Source organism: Hylaeus anthracinus, unplaced genomic scaffold (assembly GCF_026225885.1).
Source record: "Hylaeus anthracinus isolate JK02 unplaced genomic scaffold, UHH_iyHylAnth1.0_haploid 11981, whole genome shotgun sequence".
Taxonomy (NCBI): domain Eukaryota; kingdom Metazoa; phylum Arthropoda; class Insecta; order Hymenoptera; family Colletidae; genus Hylaeus; species Hylaeus anthracinus.
In genome coordinates this window covers 2,747,616-2,761,707 of record NW_026534329.1, presented here as the reverse complement: position 1 = coordinate 2,761,707, position 14,092 = coordinate 2,747,616, and the positions used below count along the sequence as shown (strand labels likewise).

Here is a 14,092-nt window from a genome sequence, read left to right as displayed (position 1 = left end):
GGGGTCTCGAATTATTTAATATTTTGATATATCGATATTTCGTCAAATAATTTTTGTTCTCTCATAAGATGACGAATACGTACGTGTTAGTTATATAACAGCTACATTCCTTTGATAACATTTGAGTAGTCCTCTGATATCGAGTTCGTGTCTTCGAGTAAGGAAAAGTTTGATAAAACGTCCCAGCCCCAGCAGGAAGAATCGTTGTACAGGAACGCCGCCGATGTTATGAAGACGCGATTATTCACGCGGCGACGAGAGAAGTGTTCTTACGTGTAATCGGGTCGTAGCATTACCCCCCTCCCCCTCCGCGGAAACTTTTTTAATCACGTTTGCCCCACTACTAGATATTACTTCGACTTCCGGACCGCGGTCGTCCGCATCGAGTCCGCGGATTAAAAACGTTTCCCCGGTTTTCATTCATTATTCATATTTCCGGATGGTTTATTTTTTCGCTCTCCCTCGATCTCGGCAAGTTTTATTAATCATCGTGGAACCAACAATGCGGGAAACGCGCGATCCAATAAAAGAATAAGAGTCGTCAAAATTGTATCGTTTAAGATATTTTACCTTCTTCTCGGGACTAATTCGCAAATAAATTGTTATTGGCAATCGTAACTCCGTCTTTAAGACACCGATTATTAAAACAGAGTCGTTGCTTTGCTAATATATTAATTTATATCAAGACAAAGTGGTACTTCGCTTTTTTTTTCGGAATCGTAGCTTCTTCAAAAACAGTCAATTTATGAGTGAAAAATGATAGGAGGAATTATTTTACTGAGACATATTTTATTAACGAATCGACAGAATGAGATTATTTAATATGAAATATTAAAAATAAAATAGTGTTTACTTGTATCAACGATAATGTATTTCATCAACTAGAGTCATACATCGAATATGGAATAATAATGACTACTATTAATTTCATTGATATTACCATGCTTTATTAATGAGATACAGAAAAAGATATTGATACGTTATTTTATCTAGAAAAAGAATCTGCAAAAGAAGCCTCTCATGATTAATATTTTTAATTCGTCTCTCTAAATAAAAATACGTGAAGACTCGTTCAATAACCTGATACCAAGGATCGTATAAAAAATTATAATTTAAACCATAATTGTATGCAGGCGCGCGTAAAGGGAGGAACTGATTGCTTAGATTTGTCCTCCTTCTGCCAGCTTTCAACGTCTCATCGAGCTCCATTCGCCCATTAAACAGCCATTAAATTTAATACATTCGCCGAAGAAGTTATTTGCATTGAATTTATTATTCCCCGTTTGTGTCGCAAACGATTCCCTGGGAGGTTTCATTGGGAATCGCTCTCTCCAATATACTTTGCATTTCTTTGGAATCGTTCGATTGTTCGTTTCTATCTGCGATGGGACAAAAAGGAAACAAAAAAAAAAAAAAAAAAAACAAAAAAAAAATACGCTCGTACTGAAAGGTTGTCATATATCATAAAATATATGGAGTAGAAAAAGTAAAGCGCGCAACGTTCGAGATTTATTATTTGGCTCGGATTTCATACGAACGTGATTGTTGGATATTTGCAATTGACGACTGACTATAACTTACAACGGGAACATCTGAGCGAGTGTTTTTCCAGGATGAAGCCAGACTTAAAATATTGTAGCAAACGGGTATAAACAAATCCTAGATTCTGCTCGCTAATGGTCAGCCATTTTCGTAAAAAAATGACTTTGGAAATAAAACTGTCAAAATTGTTGGATAGACAGCGATTCCTTTTTGAATTGGTGGATTTTTACGGAAGGAGGAAATATGCCCCGAATGCCTTTTCTCTAGAATTAACAGTATAAACAATAAATGGAACCTTTCGTCTGCGTTGAAGATCTGAAAACTGAGGAATTACTTCAATTTGAAGTTCTACTTAATTAAAATTTATTGTTTAATTTATATTTTATTATCTGTGTTCAATATCCCACATTGTAATTTATTTCAGAAGCTAAACATAATTTTGATCATACTGGTTTAATATTGATTCGATATCAAATGATCAATAACCGTAGTTGCTTGCACGTTGCATATGTCATGGAGTTCCTTCTCCGATTTTACTTCACATTTCCTTCAGCTTCTCGCTTCTCGCCCGTATCTATTATATTCGTTCTTCATCTCTCCCAGATTTCTAGGATTTTCTTGGTAGAGTGAGATTTTTCATTTCCCGCGGCGATGAGAAATTTTCGCGAACTTTTATCGGCGATTTCCGCAAGCTAGAATGGACAGGAATAACGAACAGGTTCTGTTTTTACTTCGAACGTTATTTCAAGTGCGAGTATCACTGTCGAGTCTCGACATACATCGTTCAGAAATTACCGCTCGTACTAATTACTCGAAAAAAATCGATATGCTAATGTTCGAGCTTTCCAACGCTCGTTCCACGTCTACATGAAAAACGCGACCCATGCATTCGTTAATGAAATCGATAACCTTCGAAACAGGATATTAAAACTGTTACGAATATTAATCCAAAAAGGAAATGTTGAACGGTTAAAATGGTGTGACGCAATCAATTTTACCTGACATACTTTCAACGTCGAGATTCAATGAATGTTTCGTCAACGACACGTGTACCTAACATTCCAAGTAAACAATAATTATACTGCAATTGAACGATTCAGAGTCCAAACACCCAATTATACAAGATGGAAAGAATCACGGAGTCAAGTTAACTACAGGAACGCAGTAAAAAATCACTCCTTTGAGAAGGAGCGAAGAAATATCAAAAATATACAATTGAAACCTTTCTAATGCATCGTGGTCGTTGCTTTTTCTTAATCCCAAGAGGCCGACGGTTAGATGTCGTGTCGCAGTTAAACAATTGGTCGCGCAGCGTGGAATACACGTATGCAAATCCTCCGACTAGGAAGATATCTCGGTATCCGACAAGGATTTCCACGAGAATTCGACTCCGTTGCGTGCACCGTCTGTTAAGCATTAATCGATACAGGAGACGCCACTTTGCCATACGGCGCAGCTTTATCCGCGCGATGTGTCGGTTGCCGAAGTAAATAAACGTATTACGATCGAGTCGCGATAGCGGCGAATTAATTGCTCCGTGCCCGTCGCGTTTCATTTTGCTCGCGTTAAAATTCGTTACGCTTAATCGTGTACCGACGCAATTACGCGCAAAACGGGGCCCCGCGCGACGCAGCGTCACTTAGGGGGGCAGTCTGGCAATTTCGGATGAAAAACTCGATATATAAAAAGCAATTCTTTAAGGTTTTTAATATTGAAAGCGTTTGGAAAGAATCTTGGTAAAATTTAAAAAATTGTTCGTTACATTTTATACATTTACTTGTTTATACATTTACTTGTTAAGTGTACGTTTCATTTTGCTTTTGAATGAATGACTGAATGTAAAAGAACAGCAATTCGAATATTGTTCACAAAAAAACACAATATTGCATTAATTTGAATTAGTTATTCTACCTATAAGAAATCGCTTTTTCGTTCCAAAATGCCAGACTGCCCCAATAATTTACACCCTGAATTCCGTACCACGAATCTCACACATCGTTGGAAGATAAGGGGTTAACACAGTCAGGTACAAACCCGCTTACATCCTTCCATACATGCCTGACTTGCGCTTTTTATTTTTTGGATTGAATTCCATAACACGAGTCTCGCACTTTGCAAGAGTTCAACCCCTTGCCATTGGTGCTATAATCAAGAAAAAAAACTCACTTGCATACACTCGTCTGACGTGCCTGTCTTCTGTCTTTCAATGATTGACCAAAACTCCTTACTAGTAGTCTTGCACGTTGCAGAACAAGGGGTAGATCTCTTGGCATACAATTTAATATGGAACCACACTTACCACAGTCAGGTACAAACTCACTCGCACACCACCGCGTGGCTCTTGCTTTCCAAATCTTGACTCAAACTCCTCACCAGGAGTCTCACAAGGACACGACCAATCCCTTGCCATACAAGTACGAATTCATTTTCACACATGCTTGACTCCTGCACTCCGATGCTCGACTCAAATTCCCTCCTAAAAGTCCTACTACAACAGAAGGTGTCAACATCATACAATTTCAACCGAGACCACGCGCGCCACAGTCAGGTACATACTCGTTCCCACGCAACCGTACGACGTGTCCGACTCGTGATTCCCACTTTCAGCTCGAATTCCAGGAGTCCCACGCGTCGTGGCAGAACAAGGGTACAACGACGAAAGGACTTTGGCCAGGCGTGGATCGAGGATCGAAATTGCGGGGTTTGCGCGGCGACGAGTCGCCCTTTTCGCGGCGAACGAGGTATGACGCGCCCTATGGAAAACGGATCCGGCTGTCGATCGGTGTTCCCGGGCTTTCCACTACCGCTTTCCGTTTCTCCTCTTCCGTACACATTCCGCGTGTCGGCGTGGCTGAATAATTGCGGAGGAAAGGCGATCCTTTGTACTCTGATCCACACCTTTGTCCCTCGGGCGCTTGTTCCGTTCGCCGTCACCCTCGTCCCGTCTCGCTAGTCCCCCCCCCCTCCCCCTCCCCCTCCTCCTCCCCCCTTCGACCCCTGCTCCGCGTCTTTCGCCATCTCAATTTCCGTTTGTCCCGCGACCGGCTCGGGTTTAATCGTTTCGCGACCAGCTGCATTATTTCCGCGTTACGTTGCCTCGCACCGTCGTCATGTGTTCGCGCCTGCGATCACGATCAGTCACTTTGTTGCACCGTCGAGCGCTGTACCGTCGAAACACGTACCGTCGACGTTCACCACAGGGCCTGGTTTCGCGTGGTGATCGGCTTCGTTCGGTGTTAACGCCACGAGGGCGTATCCAGTCGCGTTTTCACGACTCGGCCACTCGTGTTGATCCACGCTGACGGTTACGTTTAGGTTCGGTTCGAGGACGTTTCGTCGAGGCACGCGAGTACCCTTTTTCTCGTCCGCGCGATCTCACTCGACGCACCTGTCGCCAGAATTCTTTTTTTTTTTTTTTTTTTTTTACCGTGTCACTGCACCACCACTGGTCCCTGGTCGCGCGAACCCGAGGAGTCTCTACGACGGCGTTCGTCGTCCCACGATCGGTGGATATCACGGTGGAAGTCCCTCGATAACCGTCGTCGACTGGTTCGATGGATAGGGTGGTCTTCCAAGGGGGGAAGGGGCGTTGGGCGAGGGGGTTGAGACAGTTAGTAAAGTAGCAGACACAGACAGAGCAGAAGGGAGTAGAGCCTTGGTTGCTTGGCTTGACCGCCGTGCTGCATTGCCGCGGGATACTCTCCTGAAACAGGGGACAACACTTAAATTTTCTGAAGACGTCGGTTCGATTTGTGTGTAGGTAAATGGTGCTTCGTTTTCAAAAATATTTAAATATTTAAATAAAACTGAACGTATATTTTAATTAAATCACGAGAATAAAACCAACGAAAAATGCTATTCTTCAAGAAATCTCATTTTGCACAAATGTGCGTCAATACATATAACCGACAGTGTACATTCGGATGTTGCTATTGCAAGAAACGTGTTCACCTCAAAGGATGCAAAGCGCGTTTCCAAATGCACCCATGCATCAATATTACCTCTTCGCGCGGCGAATCCATTAATCGGCGCGAAGAAGAAGGGTTCATTAATTAAACGCAGTATCGAACGAAGCCAAGCGGGTGTGCGTTCTTTTCCTTCAGGTCTACCTTTCTTTGGCGTTCATCAATTTTAAATTAATACCCGGAGAATGGTCGTTCTCCTTCGTTATTTATTCGCCCGATAAAAACTTCCGTGCCATTGAACGTGCGAGTATATTAATTTTCTTTCCAAGAACGAGCAAGATAATAATCGGTCACGGAATGCTCGATCTGATAATGAGGCAAGGAAGAAACCGTACGCAATTAGAGAACTCGGAGAATTATTGTACTCGACCTGGTACGTACGCATTGATCGTTCGATGAGAGATTTGAAAAATATTCTTCAAATCTGACTACGTAGTACGTATCTAAAGTGACATTATTGAGCGATTCTATTTTTTGTCCAATTATTTTAGTCGTAATCCTTGTACCAACTAACTACGTTTTTAATTCGATTAATCCTTTCTTTTTCTTTTTCCTCTTAATGTCGTTTTTAAGTAGAGACCACTCACCATTGAGTACGTGCACGGTGATCGATTTGGGTTGAGCATTACTGGGATTACAAGTGTACCGCCCCGAGTCGGATGGCTTCGCTTCCTGCACCAGCAGGAAACTTGTGGTGCTGTCACCCCTCTCCGTGACCACAGATACGCCGCCTCTGATGGAGTCGTAGCTGATTATCTGCAACAAAGATCGCAGGATCGCTTTGAATCGAGCAAACGCGAACAACGTCGGTCGTATCCCGAGCTGAGGAGACAGATGTGAAACGCGGGGAGGGGGGGGGGGGGGGGGCGAGCACGGAGACGACCTTCTCGGGAACTTCCCTTTTATTCGGCTGGAAGTTGGGACTGGATCGAGGAACTGGGAAGATAAGCTTTCGAGACTGCACCTCGACATCCGTCGCCATTGAATGAGCGTCGATACGAGACTGAATGGGAAAAATTCTCACTCTTCCCCTCGATGGTTTCTCTTTTTCTGCTGCCGGAGGTCGTTAATCGGAAAGTGCTTGTAAAATTGCGAGCAGGGGGATGTCGTTGCTTCTCCCTCTCTCTCTCTGGATGAATAGCTCCGGAGGGTTATGATCAGAGTCTCGGACTTATATTAGTTTTATTATCGGACACGTCTGAAACCTTTCGATCTTCGCGATTCGACGCTTGTGGGATTAGGGATTTTTACGGTCGGAACTCTGTGAAGACTTTAGGAGTTCTTTTTTTCAGAGGGGATAAATCAAGGTGCCACGTCGAAAAGTAGGGATCTTTTTCGAACTTCTCTTTCAGCATTTCGATTGTATTTTCAGTCCGATTTATTAAAGTGAAGATACCGAGAATAAACTCAGGAAGTATCATTGACAAATATGAATTTTACTTAAAGTTATTAATTGTCGTAATTGACAATTACTTGAACGAAAAGATTGAAGATGAGAAGTGTCAGCTTGATCGATCTAATGTAATAACACGTTTGTAACACATTTCTGTATAATATTATTATTGGTATTACAACTGACATTGTATTGCTCTTTTCGTATAGATTCCTCCACTACAATTTCACTCTACTACTGTCTATAACTTATATTATTCCAGACCAATTAAATATCTATCCAACTATTTTATCAACCCAGTCTGCAGCCATTTACCGTAGCCATTTCAACAATATAGATACAGAGGTGGCACAGAGCAACGTCCGACGTGCAACGGTACACACTGTCAGCCCCTGCGAACGTTCTGTTTATCCTGCGCCTGTTCCACTCGACGTTCCTCGCGAGTGTCTCTTTAACAGGGGTCGTAAGGGTCGACGTACGCTCGTGAGTAGGTGGGAGCTAGAAACGGAGCCACTGTCGTCAGAGCTGAGACGGATTCCTAAATAAATGATCCGCAACTCGAGCCTTCGGTACGTTGGTTCTTATGTACCATCTCAAACCCGTCTCGGAGGAAGTGCGCCTTTTGCGAACTGTCTTCAAACTCATTCTTAAATTCCTTTTTCTGTTTTTTTTTTTTTTTTTGGACGTAGCAGTAACGCTCGACCTTTTTGGAATTTTTTACGATAAAAGTGTCTTCTGTTTCCTAGTCCACGCACGAGAAATGTTACGAAGTAGAGGCAAAATCTAGCTGCGAGTCTAATGCACTTTATGTATGTAAAAATTGAAATATGTGCTTCTCAGAGCTTTTTCCAAGTATGTTAAAATCCTACTCGTGATCCCAATACGAAATCCTCCTTCGGACAGTGTTCTTAATTTTCACAGTCAGAAATTTCCCCAAAAGTCGTTTTATCCCCGAACTCGGTTAATCGGATTTCAACTAATGGCGTAACGAATAAGTACTCAAAATTACTCGCGATACACGTACACTGTGTTCGATGTTTCAGCGCGTAGCACGCCTGAATGATTCAAAGTATGATTAATCGCACGAGAAAGTTGTAACTCGCAAGCTCGATAAACGACGGCCTGTTCCTTCCGTTCTGTTATCTGGTCCGTGATGTAACGCGGAATAATATGCGAAACTTTCATTCGAAAGTGCACGATTAATCCGAGCTCCGTGCACGACTGGTAATAACCGCGACGCACACGTTCCACCTTTCTGTCCGTGTTCGCTGCGCTGTGCACACTACGCGCCGCTGAACTTTGCAAACGGAAAAAAGCGGAGCTTCGATATACGGCGTATAGGCACGTCGCAGTTTGTCGTTGAAATTTACCGAAATTCTCAGGCTTTCAACGTGCCGCCATGTTACAGGTGGATTTAATAATTGCTGCCTAAAGGAGAATTAAACGTGGTGGACAATTTTCTCTCAGAGAGTATCCTCAAAAAATGTGGTGTATTTAATTATTGTTTCTAGGTATCGAAACACGGTGAATTAAAATAATGTATTCTTTGGTCGTAGGTGGGATGTACACATATTTTATTATTTCCTATTCCGACAATTTATTTTTAAATCACCTGTCTGAGCATGCGTCGATACTTCCTCCTACAGAAAAATGAGATTTCCACTGTTTCGCGATCGCGATCCTTACCGATCGTCGATGAATGGAGCGCTGCAGTTCAGTGAACCCGATAATTTCGTTGCGAGTCAGTAATTCGGACAAGTTTTAAACGAGAAGAGAGTTTGCATGTCCTCGAGGGGGAGAAAATGGAAATGAGATGCGAGGAAAGTCTCGTCAGCCTCATTACGCGATCATAGGAGAAATCGGCATCCCACGGGGATCTTCGACGGGCCCGATGGAACATCTTGGACTCAATGGTCCATCGGAATGATTTCCACCCGGCACGTTGCTACTTTTGTCTTATCGGTCTTATCCTCGCGCCTCGATAACGACTCCCTTGTCCCTCGTCTTTCTACATTTTTCCCTCGACTTATGTCTTCCTTTCCGTCCCCCGCCTCAGCTCGGCGTCTCCGTCGTCTCGATCTTAATTTATCTGCTTCATTTAAGTCGATAGCCTGCTTTGATTGAATCCTCCGGGATCGAGAGACTCGCTTTATTGCGTTAAATCGCATCGAGATGGCGAAAACTGTGGTACTCGACGTTCGATTTATCGCGACGGATATTGTACGAAATTAAACGTATTCGTTAGGATTTCGGCGATAATGGTTTTCTAAAGGTATCTCTTCCACTTGTATCTTAAGAGGCAGGATCCATTTCAGTATTTGTTTGAATGTAAACAAACGGTGAGAAATGTTCAACTGTAAACGTGTACCATGCGCGATCTTGTTTTATGAATTACAGACGTTTTTGTGTCTCGACAATTCTCAATAGCAAACTATAATCATTTGAGTGGTTTCTCAGGCTGAATTAATCATTCAAGAAAAATTTACAATGAAAAAAAAATGGTGCAAGTACTGTAATAAGTATTATAATAAGGCTCAACCGCAGCAAGGTGAATAGATATTTCAACACAGGGAAACTGCTCACGAGTAAGCAATTCGACTCTCGATTCTCCAGTTATGTCGCTACCCATTCAATGTAGCTGGACGTTCAGGATAGGACACTTTGGCACCGCTCCAAACAATTCTCACGTAAAGATCACAAATATATTATCCTATGCAAACCACGAAGTAAAACAAGTACTTGAAATTCATACTTAATACAAAGAAACTCCCCCAGACGCGAGGTTGACACAATCGGAATGTATTCAAAATTATTCGAAACAAAGCACGAGTTCGATACGTTTCAAATACACTTTGGCACTCGATGCTTTCGAACTATCGAACTTGCAAATACATTTGATCTTCTATAAAAATGTCAACTGGTAGTTGCACACAAGGGTGGGGTGTAAATGAGGCATCGTTTAAATAAATATAAATGAAGATGCAGAAACTGATTTTGAGGTTATAAGATATTCCAATACGTTGATAACTGATTGGTACATCAAAGTGGCTTTTCGAAACGAATACAATCGAAACATCTGCACACTTTCTATTGTATTATGCGAGTATGCTTGGGCTAGCATAATTAAAATGAACTTTTATGAATGTAAATAAATTTCATCTGTACAAATTCGATACCAATCGTTATTTTGTCGACAGTGGGTGCAGTTACCTACGCAAATTTGAATACACCCATCTAATATAGTATGAATAGTCATAGCAGAGATGCACATTGTTTTCAGACTGCTTATTCACAAAGGAGGTCCAACGAAGTATTAATATTCATGTGCTCATAGAAACAATTTATGCACATTTTAATAGACCTGCAATACTATTCTGTGTATTCTTTTTCACAACATCGTACTGTATTTTTATGTTTTTATACAAACGAGTTGAATAAATATTGTTGTCAACAATGTCCAATTGATTCGGAGTCCGATTAAAATAAACGTCTTTCTTCCATGGTAATCCAAGTATTTATTCGATCTTCTTTCTCAGATTTAACATGTTTGCCCTACACAAACACATTCGATAATCTAGTTAATGATTGAAATTGTTTGTATTCGTACTATAGAAACATTTTCCATCTGAAGAGGAAGGTAGAATAATTCTTTCAATTACCATGAACATAACCATATTTTAAATTTTCTTCTCAAAACATTTCTTGCTTCAGCTGACAAACAATTAAATACTCCACGCTGACAAATGTTCAAGCACCGTATTGTTTCTTAAGGTCCACGGTAAAAAGAAAATGACTAATTTTGTACAGCCTTCATTGCTAATTAGAAGCCTCGTAAGAAGTCTTCCTACAATTAAAACCCTTAAATAGATCACGAATTGTTAGAAAACGTCTTGGAAAGTCGCGTAACGAAAACTGGGTCGTTCTTTTCGTCTCGAATAGTATTGTTCTCGCATTCGTTTCATTCGACGCGAAACATATTTCCCAATTTGGATTTAGCGGTGATTCTCGTTCCATCGCGCAATTGTTTCCTCATTTGTTGGAGGCGGACGGCGGTAGCTGTCTGTTGTTGCAAAGCGAAATTGGCATTTGTTTCTCGATTTCTCGGCCGCCCCTGGGCGTTCGTTTGAAAGCGGACGTCGAACGAAAAAATACAGTGTTCCAGTGTTGTTATCGATGTACGAAGTTATTACGAACGACATTGTATCCGCATCCTGGCTACGTTTCCAGTCGCAGCCAGGAATATTCTGGTAACAACGGAAACGCGAAGGCTTGTCGTACAAAATTATTTTCGAGATTCGATAACTTTGTTCTAAGGGAATAAAATGTAGCGTCAAAAATATATATCAACAGAGAACAAAAAATAAAAAGAATATAAATAAAAACTGAAAATATTTTGATACATAATACAATGCTCGCGTTATTCTTCCAAAACGTGATTTTTCATTTTTCCTATACAACGACACCAGAGGTTTATTGAACTTGAAATTCTGTTAGAATTCGATATCTATCAGATTAAAGATTTCTACGCTATTTCAATGTTAGACATTTTATGCTAATTTATAATTCAACGGGAAGCAGACATACCGACCAAATTTTTCGCGGAGGATATGCTAATACACATGCAAGTCAATGATCGCGGTCTACTTTAATAAGGAGTATCAGGGATATTGTTCGCATAATGCCGCGCTCCACGATGTTATGAAAGCGATGTTTACCGAGGTAGATATACAGAGTGTCTCGTTATTAGCGGGCGAACTTTGGGGGGTGAGTTCAGCACGCGAAAGCAGCGAAAGAAGTTCATATAAACGTGAATTCTGTCCGACCTTATTTTGCGTGTTTCAACCTTTTTGAGACTGTAATTTATTTGTTAATATTTCGATGCTATTGTATGAGTCGAATCTTCTCAAGTAAATTAATATATTTAATGTACAAGCATTTATATACACAAGTATCTTTCGTCTTATTGCAACATAAATTGTGTTTCTTCAAATATGCATTAGTCGATCATAGATTATAATATTTATTCGAATATATTAAAGAATAATTCTTCAATATTTCTGATCTTCAGAAATAAATACCTGTTTCATTAATAGGAATTTATATATCTGGGTTACAAGATTTTAAGAATTGCCACCTATCGATCTCCCGTGAATTTATTTCTGGAACTGTTCCTACGGTTATTGATAGACAGTTGTCAATTAAATCTAGTGTTTCCAGGCAGTCGTTTATATGGATAAAACGTAGCTCGGTACCAATTTGAATATTAAGGAACAAGAAATAATTTTATTACATAAAAATTTCCTCGAAAACACATTCTAATTGATTGCAAACTCTATAGATCCAGTGGTTCGTCAATGATGATGCGTTTTACCCGCACACAATGGATTTTTTATATAAAGATATAGTTTTACTATATATAGAATGATAGTATATACATAGTAAAAGTCCTTTTTCATTTTTCAATCCGAAGTTTTGTTATGGAAATGGATCAATTGTTAGTAAAATCGTAGGATACTTCTTGCAGATGTATACTTAGTGTCAATACGAATCCAAAAGTCCTTTACTGTTTTTCGATCCACCTCTTCGTTACGGAGGTATTCGCAGTTAAAGTTTCTACGAGCTCGAACGCATGGACCACGTGGAGAGCGTGAGCGCTGAACCCTGTACTCCGTGGCGCGAGCGCTGAACCCTGTAAGTCTCGTGACCGCGTGCGCGCGAGCGCATAGTCACGTGCGGGAGTCGCGCGCGCACCCAGAAGTAAACAAACCCCAGGTCCGAGCGGGCCGCGTCGAGAGTCCCAACATGGTAAACTTCAATTGCCTACATCTCTGTAACGAATTGTTCAATCGGAAAACGGTAAAGGACTTTTTGTTTTCTATGGACACGAGCTATTGATCTTGATAGGTTTCACATTTTTGCTAATTCTCTATATAGTAAAATTAAGGCGATATTCTTTTTTTTTACCAGTTTGGAAGCAGTAAGGTATGTTTAATAATAATAAAAATGAAAATAAAAATGCTTGTGGGTGCAATTAATAATAGAGAAGCTTCTTTGTATATAAAATCTATTGTGTGAGAGTACATACAGTACTTTTTGTCTTCATATTATAATTTTATTATTAAAGAAAGAAAATACTGCGTTCCACTCACGCTCAATAAAGTTTTCGTATCTACAAACATTTTTATTTTAAATCGTGACCACTGTTTTCTATCAAATAAATAATTCCTCTATTTTGAGGCAACATTGTACGCGTATTTTTAAGCTTTGTCTACTTCGAGGCCTCTTTTTATTTAACCACCGACCGAATTTCGCAACGGTCAGACGAACGCGTTCCCTTTGGAAGGTTTCACTTGTGGAAAATTGAAGTCGCCGTTACATCATCGGCGAGAACAAAGGCTACAAAGTGTGTTCACCTTTATTTTTCACGCTCGATGCCGGCAAATGGCTCGCTTGAGCACAAAATCACACGCGAAGGGTAACGCGAGCTTTCGACCTACCCCTTTAGGCGACCAGAATCGAGCTTTTTCGCGAATACTCAAGCTTGAAATTGTATCCGACTGGTAAACAGTTGTAAATACAGAGTGCTGTCCAGTATCGTACGCGGCACACAATGATCCTTTTACTTGGAATAGACAGAAGTTTGATGGCAAACACATCGAGACTGGACAAATACCCCTTTCTTATGTCAATATTAGGGTGGTGCTTGCGCGGAACAAATTTAGATTGGCCACGATTGTTTTCAAGGAAACAGAAGCATTCAAGGCACGCGAGGGTCTGCCTGTGACGCGACTAAATGAAAAGCGCTTGTACACTTAAATTTTAGTTATTCCAGCTAACAGATATAACGATATAGAAAAATTTCTCACGATTAGTATGTTCGATGAATACTTATTTTGAACCGTGATCGATAGGAACACGATCAGGATACTCGTTTACTCGATTCGCATATAATGCACAAACAGGTACAAGGTGCACTAATGACGTGAGTCGAGGTTACATTAAAGGGATCAACAAGTTTGTACGCCGACGTGCGGAATTTGCAGATAAAAGTTACGTCGAATCCGAATCAAAGCGAGCCGAAGTTTCGATGCAGTAATTTAAGTTCCCCGAGCTCGCTGCGGCGGTGCAACGGAACTTAAGTGATTAACAACAATCGATTACAACAACTGGAAACTTTGCATTGCTCTGCAGA

General features: G+C 40.8%; 2 protein-coding genes across 3 annotated transcripts in view; both read right to left on the bottom strand.

Annotated features, from left to right (window-relative positions):
• LOC128885395 (serine/threonine-protein kinase tricornered) overlaps positions 1-14,092 on the bottom strand; it is a 249,157-nt gene that overhangs the window by 140,634 nt on the left and 94,431 nt on the right. The gene's annotated exons all lie outside the window — the stretch shown is intronic.
• The window catches only part of LOC128885399 (zwei Ig domain protein zig-8-like), a 349,005-nt gene continuing 337,323 nt past the window's right edge, over positions 2,411-14,092 (bottom strand). Inside the window, exons 5-6 of one of the 2 annotated variants that reach the window (XM_054139430.1) lie at positions 6,095-6,263; positions 2,411-5,245 (exon numbers count right to left, since the gene is read on the bottom strand). In XM_054139430.1, coding sequence (XP_053995405.1) covers positions 5,154-5,245; positions 6,095-6,263 — 261 coding nt within the window. In that variant the 3' untranslated portion in view covers positions 2,411-5,153. The remainder of the gene's footprint in view (positions 5,246-6,094; positions 6,264-14,092) is intronic. The other variant, XM_054139431.1, reaches the window with a different exon arrangement.